Genomic DNA, 22,551 nt, shown 5'->3' with positions numbered 1-22,551 from the left:
GGAGTAAATCCAAAGAAATGCTGTGGCTACACATCCATTTTCACCCCCTTTCTCTATTTGTAATCTCTTCCCTGTGTGAAAACCACACACTTAAACTCCAGCTTGAAATTGAAATGTCTCTTAAAAAGCTTCAAGTCTCTTCAATACCTCCACACCTCCTCGTTTCTATATTTATAGTTTACTTTTGGGTCGTAGTTTATCCAAATTCATAAACAAAAAAGTCCTGTAAAGCTTATATTTATCTCTCACCACATTAGAGCTCGTACAGATGTTGTGTTTGGCACAGCTGTAGATGATTTTAATGTGTTTATATCGTCATTCTCACCATGTATGGAAGCCCTAGGGTTTCAATCACACTCACTACTGCACATGATAGATGGGAGCGCTGTGATTAGCCGTGAACGTCTGATATTAATGTCTCCCAAATGACTTTCACAAAAACCTACAGTTTGATTGCTGTCCAACTTTAGCTCTCTGTCCCATTACCTCATTTTTTGACTGTTTTTTTTTGCCGGTCAGAAAGAGAAGTGCTGGGCGTACAGCTCCTCTTCTTTTTCAAGGTGGTCTTTGCTTTTTCCTGCCTCCGCCGCCCTCGGGTTTGATGGTGTCGCGGCGTTTGCCTCAGGAAGGCTGGAGGGGGGAGGAGAAACAGGTCTGTTAGAATGATGCGAGGAGGAGACGGAGAGATGCTCAAACTGTATGTGCAGCCAGATGCACACATTTTTAGTGGGCAAGCATACAGCATGGTAGCTCATTAAGCACCAACAGAAAATAGCAGGGTACGATTGTCTTGTGGGCGATTCCAGTCAGGCAGATCCAGTGAGTATTAGATGCCAAACAAGTGAGGGCCGATGTGATGTCCACAGGACACGACCTTACAGGGACTCAGGCTCTGTTTACATCTGGTACTAACATGCGTCTTGAACAAAGCTGGACAGCTCTGTCTGTCTGTTCACACCTGGCATCAAAGTGCGTCTCTAAATGCCTCCTTTCTTTCATCAGAACTTGGAAAATCCAGACAATACCAATACCAGAAAGCTTCATTCCTGCAGTGTTGCAGGCAAACCGCATCGCCCAAAAAAGTCTGATGCGCTCTTATAGATGCACTATATCCCCTCTGCAAGAGAGCGTGTACTTCTGCTTACAAAGAGGACATCTGTTGAGTAAGCGGCCCTTCAACGTTTACCAGGAGAAATGAATGTGGCCTTATCCAGACCACCTCCAAATGTGGTCTGAGCACTCAGACCTCAAGACGCATTAAGGACTCACTGGGTGCATTCATATCTGTACTTAGAGCTGACACACATTAATACCAGGTGTAAACAGAGCCTTACATTATTTTCCCTGACAGAAAAGGACACGAGACATGCAGAGCAGGAGCTTGGGCTCAAACCACAACCAGCAAACTTTCATCCATCCATTTTCAAAACGGTTTACATTCGATTTGAAATTGAAACAGAGCAAAAAAGAGAGAGGACGAAGACTCCATGCCCATCAAGTTGGAAATGAGCCTCAGCTTTATACACATGTACAGCACATCAAACAACGCAACTGTCAATGTACCTCCGTACACGTTCCTTTCAAATAAACTAAAAAGTAAGAAAAACTTAACTTAACTCCACTTAATTCAAAATAAAACTAAAACAGTACTAACAACGTGTTTTCTCCCCTTGAAAACAGCTCTTCTGAACAAACATCCACATTTCAAACCAAGTCTTTGGTTCGGCTGGTGTGGCGTTTTCCACGAGCAGACCTCCCAGTGTTTCCTAATCAGTGCTTGCAGCGAGCAGCACTCCTTCATGTCCTCTTACACTGTGTGTCCACTGCCTTTTTGCTGCGAGAACAAAAGCACAAAAGCTTTATCTTAATGGTTTCACATTTGCGTCTTGCACTTTTAAGTTACTGCAGTGCTTTTAAATCACTCATTCCTTCACTCGGAGTTTGAGGTCCCACAGAGACTGATTTGTAAGAGCAAAGTTTCAGGGTTGGCTTCTTTTATAAGCCGTTGAGGATTGAGAATATGTTTCAAAGAAGATTCTGTCTGAGATTGTGTGATAGTTTGATGATACGAAAAGGGGAAATGAGATGTTAAAGCATAATGGATCAAAAGGAGATTATATCTTTGTTATATTTCTCTGTTGACCCTGAACTAATGAAGTAAGACTGCAGCAGTCTGTGAAATGAATAGATTTCCTTTTCAAATCCACACACAATGATACAGCATCAGTTTTAGGTGGTAAATTTGTTATTTTTCAACCTGAACCCATTTTTCCATGTTTGTATGTCTAAGTGACTAATGCGAACAACAATTTTGAAATAAGTTTAATATCGCAATGATGCTGCTCTAACCTGTTAACACGGCCGTCGAAATAAAAAACAACAGGTTCCATGACGCATGCACTGCTCATGCATGCAGCTCTGCTGTTGTGTTACTGTTAAACAGAAAGGTCTCTCTCTGTAGGGAGTCTTTCCATAATTGTTAGACACTAATATTTAAAATCTGAGTCTCAGTGGCAGAAATGAGCACTTTAAGTGGATGCAAAGTGACGTTGCTCGATTGCCCGTAGTGGTTACCTTGCAGCCTGTTGTCACAGCTGGCTACAGCTCTCCCACTTGGACCCAAATTCCTATTATCACTTAGACAGAAAAACATGGGAAATCAGGGTCCAGGCAGAAAATTACCCACGTTAACCTTTAAACCCAATTGTGACCAAACATATTTAATAAAAAAACTCTCAAATAATTATCATAAATTTGAGGGGATACATTCAACAGTGTGGGCATGAAAAGCCACTTTTTTTTAAACACGTGCACCAAACTGTGGATGGTAGCTTCCTTGTGCGGTGGCAGTTGTCTGGTGAGGAAAAGAGGAAGAAACAGTGTCTGATTTATTCATTATCGAGCTGTTGTCTATGTAATGGATAGCTGGCCTAGTAAGTGGCTGCAACCATTTACAGATTTTCATTCCTGAAGAGGAGAAAAAAAAGAAGAACGTCACATCAGAGCTGAATAATAAGCATCTGATTTTTGACAAAAGGCCAATGTCTGCCTTTTAAGAAAATAAGCTCCTTCAGGTTTGAGGGAGAGGGGTGAGGATGGGAGGGAGGGAGACTAAAAGTGAGGTGAGAAATGCAGACGGTGGGGGAAGCAAACATCACGTTACTCCCTCCCTGAATCAGGTGAAGTGAACTGAGGGCAGCAGTGGCAGTAAGACAGATTAGTTCTCACCTCCTAAAGCTTTGTAGGCCCTGATGCTGCACCAGGGCTTCCTGAGGATGAGGAGCATGAGGAAGAGCAAGGCTTGGCATGGGATGATGTGGAGGATGAGGAGAAGGAGGAGGAAGAGGAGGATGCTGAGGAAGAGGAGAGAGAGGAAGAGGGCTGAACAGTGGCAGGGGAGGGGGGAGTGAGGAAGCACAAAGTAGCCACCTGGTCCTACCTCCTCCACCTCCCGTCCCTCCTCACCCTGTCCTCTATGACTCATGGCAGGCTGACAAACAGTATGACTGCCTGTTTTTAAACAGACACACTTTTCCACCAAAGCTGGGGCATATAGGCCTGTTTTTGAACACTAGAAAACCCTGTTAAAAATAGGTGATAGACTCATTTCCCATTGCCCATAAACAAGTATGCCTTTTTGTTGTGTTTTTTTTCCCTTTGGTATGTTACATTCAATGTCACAACGTACTGACAAACAGGTTTGAAGAAAGTAGAAAGCCATGACGACCAATTTGAAACTATCTCCGCGCACTGCTTGGCTGGAGACATACAAAATTTGTTGCTAAGGTCACAAAGAGTTGCAGAATTGAAAGAGGGCTAAGCCAGAAAAGACGTAAAAATAAGGGAGTAATGCGGAGTAGGGCTGTGTGATATAGGCTGAAAATTATATTGCAACATTGTTAGGCTACATCTGGATACACAATTTATATCTTGATATTTTTAAATCTCCTCAAAAACACTTAATTTAGGCTAGAACTGAGGGACAAAATCCTACGTTACATTTTTTTTTTTTTTACCAAATTCTCTGTGATGTGACAATATTGTTGTAATGACTATTGTTGCTTTGAGAAAATATTAATAAAATTAAATGTTTGATCAGTAATCCTTAGTAAATTAAGTGTTAACTTTATAATTTATGTTATCAATTTATGTTTATTGTACCTTATTGTTAAGTTTACTTAAAAAAATTATATTTACTTAATTTTGTGAAATTGTTGCAAGTTTAATTAAATCAAACTTTCTAAGTTTTAGCAACTTCAGTAAACCAATTTTTCTGTGCAGTATATCTTTATTCTGCTTATTGCAAAATAGTCATATTTGTATTTTCTTTAACATGTTGAGAAAACACAATTAACAGATTTCCTATTTCTATGACTGACAAAATCCTCTTTATCATGATCAAGTTAAGTCAGACTAACTTAGTTGACTAAAGTTGCTGACACTTAGAAAGAAAGAGGAAATTCCACTTGTCATTTTTAAGTTGTAACCACTTCACAAAAATAAGCAAATACATTTACATTTAGAGTAAACTAATACTTAGATATGAAGTTAACATAAATTAAAGTTAATAGTTATATGTACTTCCCTTTTTTAAAGGCAATCATTCTGCGCTCTGAAAGTGTGGTGCAATGAATAACCAAACAATAAATACATTTTAACAGCACTCATAATGAACGCTCCAGTTTGGATAATAGAAAATCTATGTGGTGCCAGATGTTGATATCATGGCGGGCCATCACAAATACATAAATGTGTGGGAAACCCTGACATCATCACCCTAAAAAAAAGCCTGAATTCAAATAAAGTAGTCATTGGATTAAATGACCCGGTGTTTCCTATTAAATCAACTTTCTTTGATGAATTAATGTAATTCATGAAGCTGTTAGATTGCTGCTAGATGGCCCCATTGTTACAGATGTGGGCTTCCCTTTGTGTGTCGAGAGCAATCTGGGATTTTTTTCCTCTGATGTTGAAGGACACTTTGAAACAGCAAGTAGCAAACTTTCATCCATCCATTTTCCAAAGGCTTGACAGACCTGACGCGCCCAGTTACAGTTGCTAAGCTGTTATTGGAAAACTGCTGTCCTGGGTCATAATGTGGTCATCTGCACAACATGATACACACTGCAATTTATCACAAAAGCACAAAGCAATTTGGCCATGGTAGAAAAGAGAAAAAAAACACACGTTAGTGACGACTAGATTAAATTTGTTGAAGTCGAGGTGTAAAAAAAAGAAAAAAAAAGGTAAAAAAAAAACTGTGAACTGTGAAAAAGCTGATTTGCTGGGGGGAAGGAGGTGTACTGCTGCTGACACTTTCTTGATACTACCACTAGGAGTTGCCAAAGTCAGAAACGTCCCTGCACATGGGAGCTTAGAAGTGTAAATGAGGGAACCAGGGATGTGTATGTCATCTCCCCACAGTGAGCAGCATGAGGAGGAGGAGGAGGAAGGGAAGCAAGGAAGCAGAGGAGTGATGTTATGATGCTGAAATCAAGCATTATTGTTTCTGAATGACTCTGGAGATCAAACAACAGGTATGACAGCTGTGTGCACATGAAAAGGATGATGAGCAGCTTTGTGTGCAGAGATCAGTCTTTCCTGACAAACGTGATGTGAGGCGGCGTGTAATGTTCACACACGCAGCAGGTTTTTCAGGAAGAACGGGGGGATTTTGTGCTTTGGTGCTTAAACAGAAAGATCAATTAAAGGTACGATTAAACAGAATGAAAGTAATTGAACATACCAGAAAACACAGAATAAAATAAAGCACAAGGATTACAAATATTACCACGTGTACATGACTTATGTTTGAGTGGAATAAGGTGCAATGACAGTACAGTAGCTGTCCTTGTCCCTAACTGCATGGTTATAGCTTGGCTGTATATCAATTTCAATATAATACAGACAAATAAACAATAATGATAGCCATCTTTATTCTCTTAAATAATGATCAATAAATGCATTTGGAAAACATAAAAGGTGGATAAGTGCCAAACAGCATGCAGTAGCTGCCGCGGTGCCTTGTGTGCATGTACTTTCTCACTGATGTCGAATTTTGACGTAATAATCTGTGAAAACTCCTGTGCATGTTTTGTCTAGAAGTGTGATTTTAGAGCATGGCAATGGAGAGCATTCAAAAAAAAACCCAAAAAAAAACTAGTGGTCACACACAGTAGTATTTATGACATCGAAAACTGTCTGAGAAATTGTTGTCTGGAGGCCACTTAGCTCAAAGTATCAGCCTGATGATGTCCTAAACACCCACATGCTCCTCCACTTGAACACCACTCACACTGACAAGGGCTCATTAGTCCACTCACCTTGATAAGAGGGTTGATTACACCAACGTTGGCACTGGAATTGAAGACCTTGTTGAACCCCGTCTCTCTGTTGACCAACTCCAGCTGGTAGAACTTCTTGTCGTCCTACAAAACAAGACGACATGTTAAAACGGATACTCCAAAACCCGGTCTTCTGAGAATCAAACTGTCAACGTTGTGCTCCTTGAATTCTTGTTTACCCTGTCCTAATATAATAAGTACAATGCGTATGTTTTAAAAATGTCATTACATGTTTTCCTTACTCTGTCATCACCGTTTTGACATGACAAGACAATGCATTGTGGGTTATTTCCTCGGGGAACGTCAGCAGGGTTGCAGACTAACAGGTAGTGGATATAAGGGCCCGAAAATTAAACTGGAGAGCTCTGTACTTTTTACCAATTTCCACGGTGAAACAGCTCTGAGACTTGACTTGCTGTAGTAGTTGGTGTTGTGCGATGTTGTGCAATGTTTGGACATACACCCATTAAACCGTTAATTGCCCACCACCCCCAAAATTGTTTTGTTTTTTGTTAAATTAAAGCCATTTAGTTCATTTTTGAGTATGTTCATCAAATTAAAAAAAATCAAATTTGCAAAATGCAAAGTGTGTCATCAACGCTTGAAGATGGATGCAACAATTATAAACTCAAAGTATCTGCTCCGTAAAGTTGCAGAAGAACAGCATTAACAGCTTATCATTTCAATTAGGTCATATCAATGAGGTCCAGACGCTCCCACCCTACGAGCAAAGGATGAGATCAGCTGCCATATAACACGGACATTTAATTGTTTTATTGTCACGTTATTTTTTATAAATCTCCGCAGAGGCATATGTTATATGTCACACTAGAGGCCACTGCTGTCGTGTTAAGCGTCATGCTAATGACTCCCGTTGTAAAGAAGTGACTCTGTAGTGGCTCTCTAGCGCAATCGGTGTAAAAAAAGGCTATAGTGTGGAAGCGAAAAATGTTTAAGTGTCAGTTTTGCTATGTTCCAGATTTACACCAAATGCTGGTAGGGAACCTGATAATGTTATCGAGGTAATACCTACAGATATTGAGCATCATTCTTGAAAATCTTTTCTTGTGAAATGTCCAGTGTAACCGTAACACTAGTGATTTCACAAGTTTATTAACCAGCAGGAAAATTTTGTTGAAGAAAAATGACAAATAAATCTTCCTTGTACCTTTACCTGAGAGCGTGTGGACTCAGAGAGGACATTTCAACAAAGCTTTCAACCTGCACATATCAAGAGTGCAAAAGCATATTCTGTGATAGTTTTACAAAAACATCTTAACCCTAGGTCGGTTTACTAGTTTTTTACTTGGCTTTTAGCTGCATCTCACTGCCATTTATCATTTAACACAAGACTGATGCAGACCCTCAGATGCAGTCTGCTCAGTTGCTTCTTTCACTGAACAAACTGCTTATGAAAACAATGAGATGTGGAGAAAATCTGTCAAACTGTAATTCCCCAGTTCAAGAATGAACTTTTTCACTCAAATATTGCTACATATTTTGGTAAAATTGTGCAGTTAGACTAAGACATTATTCATTCTATACACAGTGGAGCGTCTTTCTATCTTTTTTGAACACAAAAAACACACAGAGTGATGAGTGTTTCTCCGGGAAACAATCTTTGATGACACTGATACCACAGTGCACATTTACTGGAATCACTCCGCCTGCTCCAGATAATAAAATCTGCAACAGTTGGGATGTCGGCTGGCGATGTCTGTGTTTAAAAATAAGAAATCTGAATTTTGAGAAAACAATGAGTGTACAAAAGAACAGCAGCTCCCAGACCACCATGTCTACTCACCACCAGCTTTTTCACCAGAGCTTCTCTTTCAGTCACCATCTCTCGGAGCTCTGCTATCACATGCAGGTCTTCTGGTCGGCTTTCTCTGTTTCTTAACTTCTCCTCTGTCCCCTCCAACCTGGACACACAGACATAACAGATGTGAGCAAAGTAGGAAGATTATTTTATTTTATTATGCATTTGTATCATATTTAGCAGAATAGAACATCCCCTGATATAAGAACTCAAATACAAAATAAATAAATAAATACATAAGATAATAAATATTAATAACAAGAAATCTTCATAAATAAATAAAAATGAATATAACTAAATAAATTAATAAATAACAAATAAATTCCAAAATATTAATACATAAATAATAACAATAACAATTTAAAAATGGATATTGCTAAATAAATTAACAGATGAATTAATAAATGATAACCTCAAAAATAATAAATAAATAAATAAATACATTGTAATAATAATTCACAAAAATATATATAAATACAAATATTTTAAAATAAAAAAAATACAGACATTTGAGAGCAATGATTTGAACAGAAAAAGAGACAACTGTGACATTCTGTTAAAACAGTGTCAGCTCAAAGCAGAAAACAACAGACTTTCTCTGACTTACAGTATTTGTAGTGCTGTGATCTTGTCTTTGAGGACCTCCTGGGCCTTGTTGAAGTCAGCCAGCATGATATGTGTTTCTCTTTGATGGACTATACTTATCTCCCCCAGATCCCTCTCATGTCTCTTTGAAAGGTCTTGTTCGTGGGCCCTGCAGCACAGACAGAAGACACTCATAAATAAACCACGGGGCCACATTAGGTCATGTAATCTGTGTTGGATCCTTAAGTGTTGGGCAATATCACAAGTTTACACATTAATCACTCTGTGTGTGTATTTGAGGCTTTTAGTGCACATTGTGGATAATGCTCACAGATGCACTTAATTCCACGGTACAGAGTGATGAGATCGATGCCACATTTTTACTAAATTATAGAGAAGGACGACAAGATGTGCAGCTGCAAACTAACTCAGCTGGGACCGGAGAGCGGAGCTGGAACAGGGAATGTGGGGTGTCTTGTCATGCTAAAAAAATTGGTATCCATGGATACTGAGGGGGAAGTAATGAAGAGGGTGCTGCTTTCACACATGGGAACAAAGTAGAATCAAATTTCCTTTGGTAACATTAATCTTTGCTGGGAAGTAAACAGGATCATGAATACTGCAGACTGCAGGGTTAATGGCACAGGCTGCTAAAGCCATGACCGAGGTGATGACAAAGTCATCATGCTGCGCATCAAGTGGGACATCTCACACTGAAAAATCAACTCATCAGTGCTCTCTAGTCAACAAACCACATAATGATGGCAATGATGTTCAAGGCTACATCCACACTAGCAAATTTAGTATTTGAAATGCATAACTATTGCCACATTTATTGCCCACACTACTCCGACATTTTTTTGGAACTCAGAGTTCGTACAGACAAGGGCAAGTCAAATTCAAGGACTGTCAAGTTCAAGGAAGATGTAGTTTTCTCCACTACTGTCTGTTGAAAGAAAATGGTGCAAATTTATAAATGGAGCAAACATGCTACCAGAGCCTAAAATCAACCAAATATGAATTAACTGGTTGATTATTCTGACATGACTGGCAAAGGACAAAACAGCAGGAAAATACGGAGAGCAAAGCGAAGCAGCTCCCTCATCCCCTTGCAACCAATAAACTAAAAACAAATCCATTCAGCCGCTCCACCATTAACAGTCAGACACACACGGCTGCTTAATTACTGCCCAATTACAACTCAAAACTTGTGTTTAGGGTTGTCACTGCTGTTTTGCAGGCTAGAGAAACATCCAGGTGCTGACTATTCACTGGTGTTTACCAACTGATTGGTGCTCATATGGCATTATTAGAAAATAATTGCAGCACCAGACGTTTTTTTGACCTCAGTTTCCATGCGTTTTAATTTTTTTTATGTATTATTGTAGAATGCCTAATAAAAACGACAACTAGCGAGAGACTACCAATGAAAACTCGCTCTCCAGTTAACTCGGGTACATTTACATTTGTTAAAATGTGGATTAATGTACACTGTCCCTTCTTAAATAAGTTTGTTTTTGAGGCTTGACATTGAAAGGGAAGAAAAGTTAGGATATCTGCTGTTTCAATTTTGACATTTTTGTTTTCTTAATCTGCCTCTTGCAGGTGCCCTACTTTCTTTGTGGAAATACAATCATATACTGTATGCCAGAGTAGCTCTGTAAGAGCATGAACTCGAACAAAAGTGTGCAGGTCAGAGGTTTGTACCTACTGTATCCTGCAAACGCTGCTGACGTCATAGTATTTGATTCGCTTGAAAAATGTGCCACAAAGTATCAACTCATCATGACATCAGAAACACGTCACAGATGAGTTTCAAAGTACGAGCACTTCCCGAGATGATGATTTTAATCATGAGCTGTTCAGATGGTTATTCCCACATGACATGAGATTAATGGTATGTAAACTGGGTCAGTTACTGTTGAGTCACAGTTTACTTCTATCCGCTTCGATAAGATACAACAAACATATTAACTTCAAACCGTCTACTGAACCATTATTATGTACCTTATCTGATGGTTAGCTTCACTTCGGACCCGCAGCACCTCTTTGCCCTTTATCTCCAGCTCTCTGGTCAGAGTATCGATGGTCTCGTTCAGAGAGTGGATCTCGTGGTCCAGATCGGTGATGCGGTTGCTACGGGAACACAGCTCTGCTTGCAGCTCTGAGATGCGACCCAGGAGCTCTTGTTCCTAAAAGGCGATTCACAAATTAACAGAGAAATACAAAAAGCATAAGTCGGAAGATCTTCAGTGGGTCACAAAAAAACACAAGAAAAAAACAAGGAAGGAAACAGACAATATAAAAAGAGGCGACACAGTTACCTGCTGGTGGCTGATCTCCATAGCTTTCTCTAGTTCTCGTTTGACGTTAGTGTTTTCTTTGAGGTGGATCTGCTTTAGGTGCTCTATGGATGCAGCGTGGAGGTGGTTTAGCTCTGCACGAAGAGATGCTGCAAGACAGAGACACCTGAGTTGGAGTGTGTGCGCATTTACACATAAGGTAGAACTGACAAGCAACATCTCAGCATTGTGGGTAGAAATGTCATTAGGGCAGATTTATGATTGGTTGTTAGATAAGCTTTTATCTGACCACATTTTCAATAGTCGAACCATTGCTGGTGTTACTTTTTTAAGGCTGTTAGTCAACCAAAGCGTTTTTCCAAGCACGCCAGGCGGTAATCCGAGAAACGCACTGCTGGGTTGCGTCTGTTTGCTATAATATGGAACACCTTTGTAAGTAAAAATGTTACAAAGTCAAGTACTTGTTCTGGACGAGGGGAAGACTGATGCATGTAGGAAGAGAGGACTGTGTGGTCTGTGTGGCCACAGTATTTTATTTCTCCTCTATTGCTTCTTTCCTTGGTTTTAATTTTGTTTTTGAGGTATCTCCACTGTGATTGGACGGCTGGGTAAAAAGTGACAAGTGGAGCGTCACTGCCCTAGTAACCACAAACTAGAATTTCCGCCTTGTGGTTGTTTGCCTCTGTGAAAGTTACAATCTGCCCATACTCATATGCAGCCATGGCGATGCTTCGAAAGTGGATCTTGCTGGAAAGAAGCTACATTTTCTAAACTTTTGGATGAAACTAAATGACTGTGTGTACAAGTTATCACTAAACGTCACAAATTTACTTTTCATCTTCCTGTGAATCATTTTCCAACAAAAGCAGAGCTTTTCATCATCTGAGGTCTTTTTTAAAATTCTTATATTTGAGAGCCTGATTCTCAAGGTCGCCTTCGTATCAAAGGCAATTATTTTCTATTACAGTCTCTTTATGTCAGATGTTTCAATATAAAGTTCAGTTTTGACTACTTGTACCCTCAATGCAATTAAATCCAGGGAAGCTTTTTAATGACTTGACACAACATGCAGCGGGTAAAAGTTTTGTCACTCTTGTTCTGAGTGTGATTGGCCTTTATCTTATTTTTCTTTTTGAATGCAGTCTGCTGCTTTAGTCTCATTATCACACGGTTTCTCAGAGTCTTTTACGAGTCAAGCGTCTTGCAGTGGTATGCATCGCCTCTTTGATAACGGGTGGTTGTGTTTTTCCTCCATTCTTTTGATAGTCAAGAGATGGTGAATGAGGATGAATTTTTTGCAGGCACCAGTACGGGAATAAGCATCAACACAGCAGGTGGAAACATAATCACCACGGGCAGAAACATCTTCACCGAGGGTAGAGAAGTCATTGAAAACCGTGACGTTTGCGTGTTTTCATTTACCGAGCTTTGCTTTCCCCTCGTCCTCCAGCTCAAATCGCAGCGTCTGTAGCTCTTGGTCTGACTGCTGTCTAAGGATGTCTAAGGTCCTCCTGTGGGCCTCCTTCAGAGCGTGGACCTCCTCCCTCTGCTCCTGCTTCAGACGCTCCTCTAGAGCCTGGCGGAGGGCAGAGAAGCGAAGGAGGAGGGAGAAAGGAGAAAGGGAGAAGACATAGAGGATCATCAAAAATGCATTTCTCCATGTGGTGACACGGTTGTGAGAACTCTGAGGGTGCTCTGACATCTCAAATTTGAGGAATTTTGAGAGCTTGCTAAAAGAAAATATTGCATTTCTGAAGCCGTGTTGTTTTAGAAAATTAAACCCACAAGACGAACAATGAGCAAGAATGAACACTGCAGCTGTGTCCCATTTCCATACTAATTCTCATCAGGTTTTGAGTGTTTCATTAATGACAAAAAACTAATCGCACCCAAAACAGTAAGCATGCAGACTTAATCCGCTTCATTCTGGAGTGTGCTGTTGGACACTATTTGTCCCACAATGCACTGTGAAAAAAGAAACAGCTCACAGTTGCAAAACATAAGTACAAACAGTGAAATGTGGTGAGACAACTCAGCCAAGACATTGAGAAAAATAAGAAAAAAGTATAAAATCATTGTCATCACAATATTTTGCTTTCTCTTTGTGGAGTTTAATTGGCAGTGTCATTCCAAAGTCACAGTTTACCGCAAATAATAAAAAAAATGTGCATCAAAAAATAGCATGATGGTGTGATCAGTAAGAAATTGAGATTGTAAAAAGGATGATGACAATATAGCCCTTTCTTCCATGGAAAACAAGAACTCAGAGAATCTTTAAACGTAGGCACAGGAATAGTTCTTCTTCAGTAAAAAAGCATCATAAGTCATGTGATTTAATAAAATCATATGCAAAATATATGTGAACTATATATATTTAAACGCCATTCTGACTATGCAACCTTCATGTACCATACAATCACTGGTGTAATTTTGAGGGAAAAGAGGTTTATATTTTATTTTTTTCTGTAATGAGGGAGCTGGGTCTGACTCCTGGGGCATCAAAATATGCCACTTTGTCAGTGTCCCCCGGGCACTATTGCCAATTTTCAATTTTCTGCGGTGGGTTGCACACATAACACGCAGTCAAAATGTCACACCTGTCCGGCCCATGGTCCATACCGACATTCAACATTATAATAATCTGCAGTTTTTTCCTAATGATTTACCAAGTTAGTTTTGTTGCCTAAACCTGACTGCCAACCTCTTAAACCTCAAGATACAATTCAAAAAGCTGCTCCCTGGCGTCATTACAGTAAGTCTGGGCTTCTGTGCAGGCTGCAGAATATGAGAAGAAGGGATGAGATCACTTTGAAAAAGAAATCCACAAACAGTTTTTGGGAAGTCAGTATGGATTAGAGCCGCAACTAACAAATATGTTTATTGTCGTTTAATCCTTTGATTATCTTCTCAAATAATCGCTTGTTTGTTTGGTCAGTCAGTGTTTCCTTAAGCCCAAAATGATGTCCTCAAATGTCTTGTTTTGTCAACAACCCAAAGAAATTCAGTTCATTTCATAATTAGGAAACCAGAAAATATTCATATTTAAGAAGCTGGAATCAAAGAACTTTGACCTTTTTCATCTAATTTATTTATTTACTAAAACTTATTAATTGATTTTCACATTAGTTAGGCATTATTTGAACAGTTAACTAATTTATTATTCATTGCAGCTCTACCCTAGTTAAACAAAAACGGGCCTAATTCTGTTTTTCAGCAATATAAAATCATACCTCCTAAACAGCCTCATTTCCACAAAGGTGCATCATGTGATCCATGACCTCAACCAGGAGAAAGCGAAACAACATCAAAAGCTACCAGACACTTCCAGTCATAAACAGAGCACTACAATCACTTTGTTCAATGGGGCAGGACAGGAATCATCAAATGTTTCTGCCTGCAGTGTAATTATATGAGAGCTTCAACCATAAAGTCAACAATAAGCTATTACCACTCTGGCTCATTTTCAATATCACTGAAGAAGGAAATGAGTGAAATTGAAGTAGATGAACCTAATGTTTCACAGCGCTGAAGCTTTCTCGGCTGATTTAATTGCTTTATGAATCTTTAACCTCTAATACACTCTGCAGCAGGAAAAGAAGGATCGTTAAATTAAAATAATGCTAAAAGAACAACTGAAAATGTCTGTGTATTGTGTTGGTAGTTTGTAGAGCATCACTCACAGAGTCTCAACACTTCTCTTTTACACACACATAAAGTTATAATCGCTGTGCTACAGACTAAATTGAAAAAGAAGTCCAAATTACAACACTGGGTACTGCACTTTCCGAACTGTATGAGGCGATAATTTCTTCTCAGGAGGAAATGACTTCGGGATAATGTCGTCAGGAGAGAATCCCAGGACAACAAATCAAGTTAAATGTCAGAGAATATCTTCAGTCTTCATACTGAGAATCTAAGCTCGCACCAGACACACTATTTTAGGGACTTTTGCTGATCACAGGCTGCAGGAGAGAACAGTAAAAAATAGCTACAGCAGCAGCACATTTTTGTCCTGAAAAGCACATTTTCACAGGTGTGCAGGCACATATATATAAAAGCATTTTCAACTAATTCTGCCTGAACTTCAAGGAATACTTCAACCTCAAATGACTTTGTCAATTACTCATCCAAAAACTGTTTTTCTCGCATGTGAACAAAGAATCCAAAAAATGAGAAAATTCTTGATTAATTTAAGTCACATTAGTCCCTGTTTAAAAATAGCAGAACTACATCAAAACATCTGCTTAGCAACGCTCACACAGCAAGTGCAGTATAATCAAAGTCTCATTCATCATGTCGTTGACTGTGAAGGTATGTGGGAAAAATAAAGTTTTTGTTCATGAATTTAAGGTTACACAAGGTGAGCAACTGATATGCAAATTATCATTTGGGGAGTGAAGTTTTCCCTCAACTACCAGAATCGGAGTCTGTGCCAATGTATCTGATTAGTATCAGATTTTGATTCAATTTACTTTTAGGACTGCGGTAAACATGCCAAATCCAAAGCCAAAGAATGCACACCTACATGCATACATGCTTGATGTGCTTGGATGTGAATCCTACCCTTATCTGGTGTTGTCTGGCCTCCTCCATGGTGCTCAGGGCGCAGCAGTGAGCCTCCTGTAGTCGATGCTCTCTCCTCTGATGCTCTCTCTGCATCTCTGCAAACACACACACAAACAGATACATGTCATGTAAAAACACAAAAATGCTAAAACACAAATGTAGCATTTCTGTCTCAACCTAACCTGTTTTGTTGTTTAATTGCAATGAGCTGTCTTTTTCCATCATGCTGGAGAAACCATGACCTTATCTCCTGCTGTTGTGATGTATGTCACAACCGTAGCAGTACAATTGGTGAACAGGGAGGCTTTTACCAATAATATAAAACTGCAGTAACAATAAATAACACCAAAAGTGGGTGTGAAATAATGAAAAACTTAAAATAAAAATAAAAATAGCTTGGCTTTATATAGAGCTTTTCCAGAGACCCAAGTATGCTTTACATTGTAGAGTCAAAAAAGAAAAAAAAGAAAGTAATATGTTCGAGAAAGTATAATAATAATATTTGTTATCATTATTATTATTATTGTAACAATAATAATAATTCTAATAAATATAAGACAGATAATAACAATATAGATAATAATAATTATTACATAAATATTAAGATAACAAATAAAATAGAAACGTGATAGTGATACAAAAATCTGAGGTAAGAATGACTGAAATCCATAAAATAAAATAAAATACTATATCCATCCTGCCCCGGGGCCTCCTACAAGTAGGACGTACCTGGACCGCCTCCAGCAGGAGGTGCCCAGGAGGCATCCTAATCAGATGCCCGAACCATCTCAACTGGCCCCTTTCGACGCAGAGGCTCTACTCTGAACTCCTCCTGGATGTCCGAGCCACTTGTATCCACAATCTCATTTTTTCGGTCACTATCCAGAGCTCATGACCATGGGTGAGGGATGGAACAGAGATGGACTGGTAAATCGAGAGCTTCGCCTTATGGCTCAGCTCAACAGTCCGGTGGAGCGTCCGCATTATTGCAGATGCTGCACCAAACCGTCTGTCCATCTCACGCTCCCTCCGTTCTACCCTCACTTGTAAACAAGAACCCGAGATCCTTGAACTTCTTTGCTTGGGGCAACTCTCTCCCCACCCAGAGGGAACAGTCCATCGTTTTCCAACAGCAAACCATGACCTCAGATTTGGAGGTGCTGATTCTCATCCCGACTGCTTCACACTGGGCTGCAAACCACCCCAGTGCACGCCGGAGGTCACGGTGTGATGGAGCCAACAGAGCCACATCATCTGCAAAAAGCAGAGATGTAATTCTGAGGTCCCCAAACCGGAACCCTTCCTCCCCCTGTCTGCGCCTTGAGATCCTGTCCATGAAAATCACGAAAATCACAGGATCGGAGACAAGGGGCAACCCTGGCGGAGACCAACACCCACTGCAGTAGTATATGCAGTAAAAAAAAAACCTCTTACACTGCTCTCCTCCCTACTATAAACATATTTTTGTGATGTATTTTTCAAAGAGGTAGGTGGCCTCACCACAGAAAAATGGCTACTATGGAGACTAACATCATCACACATGAATAAAATTGGGCTCATTAAATCCCAAGTCTCAGCTTTCCAGTCATATTCACTTCATGCTATTCTAAAACTGTTAAGGGATCTCAGTGTGCAGAAATATTCAAATACAATGGGTGAAAATAACACATTTGTGCTGCATGCATAAAAAAACACAATTTCTGCCCTAATCTGCATTGGATTAGCATAAAGTGGGAAAGACTCATGGGCATCCAAATAATCTATTTTCATTCAGATATTTTGCAATAAGAGCTCTGTGAAAATAGCCATGGCAGTTTTTCCCTCGCTGAAATCAGTTTTAGTATCCTTTTGGAGGAAAGCGTCAGGTCGGACAGCTCACCTTTCAGCTGCTGGCTCAGCAGCTCCCTCTCCTGGTTGAACTGAGACTGCAGCTGCTGGAGCGACGACTGGGACTGAGACAGCTGCAGCTCCAGGGACTGTTTCAACAGAGAGATCTGGACAGAGAGGGAAAATAAATACCAAGAGAAGCAGAAATAATTAGTGGTGTTTATACTGAAGGGCAAAACAGTCATCTAAGTATGTAAAGAAATGGACAAACTGAGATTATTAATAAAATGTAGACAGGTCAGCGTGCCCACCTACTAATAATAAAAACAGTAATTACTGGCTGTGCCTTTGTGCAGCAAAGTCACAAGAAATGTCTTCTTTAGAGCCAAAAAGCCATTTAAGAATTATATATCTCCAGGAAAAAAAACAACTCGCACGACTTGCTGCAAACATTTAATTAGGTCAACATTAAAACATCTTTGTGTTTCCTCCTGTCTTCTTTAATCCTCATATAAAAATATTTTTCCAGCAGATAGTTTTGACTTTACTCAAGATACACAGCGCTGTAGCTGGAGATTACGCCGACAGCTTGTCAGACAACGAGCAACAGCAAACAGAACCAAGTAACATAAAGCCAACTAGCGTAAGCCCCGTCACAGCACACAAAACTGTTTTTGTTTTGAGCAGATATTGGAACTATTAGAGGCCAGACTGACTGCTCTGGCCCCTCCACACGCCACTCTTCCTCTAGCTCCGGCAGCTAAATCCCCGGCGGGATTTAGTGCTGTAGGAGTAGTACATTAGTGACTGCAAGGTAAGACGGGTTTAAAATGAGAGGATGAGGAGCAGGGCTGGGATGAAGTTTGTGCGGTTCGACACTGGATATGGATTTAAAAAGACCAACAGATGACCTGGACAGTATATCCTCACCTCTGTGTCCGCTACATGTCAGTGAAAATGGATTATTTTACAGAAAAATAACTGGACATACAGACTAACAAGGTAAAAATACCTTAAACAACCTGCAGCGTGTGACTGTGTGTCTAACCCTTGATGTTTTAATTAAACGTACTCCTGTGCCGACAGTCGCACAAAGCAGCCCCGGGCTACAACCTGGTAATGAAAATATCTTAATGAAAGAGAAAGTCATTATAGATAAGGATGGTGCGAGCACACACACACACACACACACACACACACACACACACACACACACACACACACACACACATAAAGCAACAAGGGAGTTGAATATATCCAGTAAATAATTTCTATTCCACTCAAACTGTACTCATGGTTGCCGTGCCAATGTGTCAATCAAATGTGCGAAGCTGATGCTCAGTTCAACCTGGTAGTGACAGACAAACAAGACCTGATTTTAGCTGCTTAATTTTGGCTTGTTTATCTCAAAAGTTTAAAAAAAGGTGGATTAATTTGGGAGAACAAACAAACATCTTATTATCAGTGCTGTCTCTTAGAGATAAACTGTGAAGGATTTTAGTAAAAAAAACCCTGTGTATTAATCCCTCTCAATCATTACTTCTGCCCCTCGAGAAGATTGAGGCGACATAGACATCTGCCCAATGTGTTTTCTTCTTCTTTTTGGCTGTAATCAGGATGTTTATGGGCTGCAACCTTTGGGCAGTAGTGTGTATCCTCCTGCCAGTAACAGCATGCAAGTGAGGTCGGGATTTTATAAAAAAAAGAGACAAAAACCATGAACCAAAGAACCATGGGCATGAGTGCCAGTTTGAAATAATGATACCAAGGATAGTTTAACTGGCATGTAAAAATGACACGATAATCAACAAAAACCATGCGGTTGAAAATGAGAGACGGAGATGCAACATCTTCCAACAAACTTGTTTTAACATGAATATAAAACTATGATTTTTGTGTGTCTCATATATTACTACTCTGTTGTTGAGAGCACAAGACATTTTAAGGACTCTAAACTCAAAGTTTAGGACTTGGGATTTGAATGTAAAGAATTAACTTGTGATTTGCAAAACAATGGCAGTCCCAAAAAATTCTGCATAGCACAAAGGACTTCATTAATAACAGGTGAAGAGAGACCTGCATCCAAACAGCAAAGCAGCCAAACACTTTCCCATTTAGAGAAAAACTGTTTTTGTAATGATGCTTTAAGTAAAATATTAAATGTAACTTCTAAAAACAACATGTAAACATGGAGAGTATTACAGTTTATATCAACACCAGACTACAAAAAAGATAATTACACGAAAAAAAACAAGGGACATTAAGAATTAAAGAGCCTGTTTCAAAATAAAAGCCTGTCTCCCTGTGTGGTTAAAGGCTGTCTGAGAATCTGCCTTATAAAAATGATTTTAATATAACTGATAAGTCACCCATCACAGGACAGACTCTCTGTTTTCACTTTGACAGCAGAGAGTCTCAATCATGGTTCGAGTGAGAACAGAAACAGAGTTGCTCAACGCTTCAAATGTGAAGTGAAGTGTTACAGTGGATCTGAGGGGCGTGTGAGTCTCTGAGCCTCCAGTGCTGCTGGTGTTTCAGTGCAGCTGAAAGTAGGTCAATACAGAGCAGATCACTTCACTTCTACCTGAGTCCATTTGTCTGTGCAGCAGCCTTTTCTTGGACAGTCTCATCTATGTTATTATCAATACTGCGAACACAAATAAAAACCAGCATTGAGGTATGCATGAGTTATAATGATAAGTTATTATAAGAGTATTATTAGGCATAGAGCTGCAGCTCAGGGTTATTTTTTATTACTGATTGCATTTTTTTTTTCCTTTTTTAAATATGTGATTATTATTTTTGAGGGAATGGTAAGACTAAAAGCAAAAAAGAAAGAACAAATGGAAAAAGCAAATCCTTGGTGCTGACAATAACCACAGTTATATTTCAGTCAAATGCATAGCAGTTTTTCTATTCAATTACAAAAGTGTATGTACATATAAAAACAGAAAATGCCATTAATCAAATCATATAATAATAATAATAATAATAATAATTAATAATAATTAGTAATATGAATAAATACAATAAATGTCTATATATACTGTATATATATTCTTTAAACTTCTTGGTGTATTCTGTCACTATTTACTGTCCTTGGAGTTTCGGATAAAACTCAAAAATATTTTCCAGCTGAGGTCTTATGTTTATGTTTATAGGAATAGTTCAACATTTTCATTTATTCTCTTTCTTCAGTTGTTTGATGATAATGATGTGTGTGGTATAAAACCACACAAACATACACACAAAATCATTTATTTAACGATTCTTTCTACTGCATATACACTCATATACACATGATTCAGAGTGCTGTCTTCATGTGGCTAAAATTACAAAAGAGATAAAAAATTTAAAAAGCATGATTCACCAAAGCTCTTTGATGAGACAAATCACACACAGAGATCACAGACACACACTCAAACACACAGCCACGCACATATGCACACAGAGTATAAGCTCTTTAGGTATTTGGTCTGTGACATTGTTTGATGTTTATTTTGAACCAGTCTGCATGATCAGTTAAAAATGCAGCTGTGATTCTCATTTTTAGTTACCAAAACTTTTATTAGAGATTCAGACAACTAGAGTCGAACTAAGTCTTTATGAAAGTATTTAGAAGTCTAATTATCTGACCAATGTAAAAGTGTCTTCATGCTATTGTCATAGCTACAGCTGCTGAGGCCCTCTGAATTTTCTTTTTTTTCTTGTTTTATGTGCTGGCATTCAAGTAGCTATGTTCCCACAACAGAAAACAACACATAAAACATTTAAAGATGTTTTAGCTTGTTGCTAGAACAGGGGTTGCTGTTATTGTCGTTCTGTATCACTTTTGGACATTCACAGACTGCCTGTCAATGTATGCTTGATACGATACATACATTGCGTCTTTTCAAAACGCACTTTAGTTTTCACAAGAAATACACAGTTTTTGCGTGTTACATGCATATGGTCTTCAGTTTTTAGGTTTCCTTACACTAAGCAACAGACATCAGTTAAACATTGTCTCCAAGCTTTAGCCCAGTCCAGGATTTATCAGCTACATATGACCCAATTTTTATATTAAAAATAATCATTAAATATATTAAAAACAAATAAAAACCTGTAAATAATTAACAAAAGTACTGCATACCTCCCGAGTTTCCAGTATGAATGTTTATTTTTTGTCATGTACACAAATTCTGTTTAGTCTTTCATCGAGACACAGATTGATTGGTTTGGCCTTAGAACCAATCAATCAACCATCTCAATTTTAATATTGTTAACATGAGACATTTTATTTGGCCAAAACTAATGATGGTTCTGTGTGTAAAAAGACAAACAAGAGCATTTCCTAAAAAGTTTCCTTTAACCTTGTAGCATTTCGCTGTTAGCTTCTTCTGTTCTGTATTGGGCCTCAAGACATCTGAAAAGTTGCCAAGCTGGCATTGCTGGTTGCTGCCTCCAGCTTGTCAGAAATTGTTTATCTAAGGCCACCGGCATTTTGGCAAAAATCAGGCCGAGTCTCTTTCAGGTTTCAGCTGTGACTCAGCTGAGCTCTGAATTACCCAGAGGCAGTATGCTGAGCGCGGACGCGTCCATGAGGATAAGTAGACAAGCGGTTGAGCTTTAAACCCAAACTCAACTACAGAGCTACAGAGCTTTAATTTCCACTTTCACTCCCATTAGAAAAAATCTGCAGTATTTGTAGCTATGAAGAGAACTTGACTATTTATTTCATGTTGCACACACATTCTTCAGATCTTACTCTTTGTATGTGTGTATGTATGTGTATGTACAGCGATGTGTATGAGGAGAGGCTTTGGGGAAAAACTCATTAAAAAAACAAAAGCTGTTTTTCCATTCTGCATCACTCTGCGGGCAAAGAACAGAGAAACTGAACAAAAATAGCACAGGAAGAGAAGTTAAATCCTTTAGTCTTTTCAGGCCGATTTATTGTTGTTGTGGGAATTATGTGAATTGTGAAGCAGGTGAAGTCGCTGTTTATGGCATCGCTGTAAATCACATTCACAGTCAGAGGCAGCAAAGCCTGAGAGAGAGTGCGTGTGTGTGCGAGAGAGACGGAGTTGTATCTCTCCTCGGACAGACACAGTTTGTGCTCCGGGCC

At 39.1% G+C, this 22,551-nt stretch overlaps 1 protein-coding gene across 1 annotated transcript in view; it reads right to left on the bottom strand.

Moving 5' to 3' along the window:
- Positions 1–546: 546 nt before the first annotated feature.
- Positions 547–22,551, bottom strand: part of fam184aa (family with sequence similarity 184 member Aa) — a 58,518-nt gene continuing 36,513 nt past the window's right edge. The window contains exons 15-23 of the mRNA XM_042513178.1: positions 17,497–17,611; positions 15,615–15,712; positions 12,474–12,627; positions 11,073–11,200; positions 10,756–10,940; positions 8,771–8,917; positions 8,149–8,266; positions 6,324–6,428; positions 547–630 (exon numbers count right to left, since the gene is read on the bottom strand). Coding sequence (XP_042369112.1) covers positions 622–630; positions 6,324–6,428; positions 8,149–8,266; positions 8,771–8,917; positions 10,756–10,940; positions 11,073–11,200; positions 12,474–12,627; positions 15,615–15,712; positions 17,497–17,611 — 1,059 coding nt within the window. The 3' untranslated portion in view covers positions 547–621. The remainder of the gene's footprint in view (positions 631–6,323; positions 6,429–8,148; positions 8,267–8,770; positions 8,918–10,755; positions 10,941–11,072; positions 11,201–12,473; positions 12,628–15,614; positions 15,713–17,496; positions 17,612–22,551) is intronic.

This window comes from Plectropomus leopardus, chromosome 24 (assembly GCF_008729295.1).
Source record: "Plectropomus leopardus isolate mb chromosome 24, YSFRI_Pleo_2.0, whole genome shotgun sequence".
NCBI classification, from domain to species: domain Eukaryota; kingdom Metazoa; phylum Chordata; class Actinopteri; order Perciformes; family Serranidae; genus Plectropomus; species Plectropomus leopardus.
Note: the sequence above shows the minus strand (reverse complement) of the source record. Positions and strands in the feature narration are given on the sequence as shown.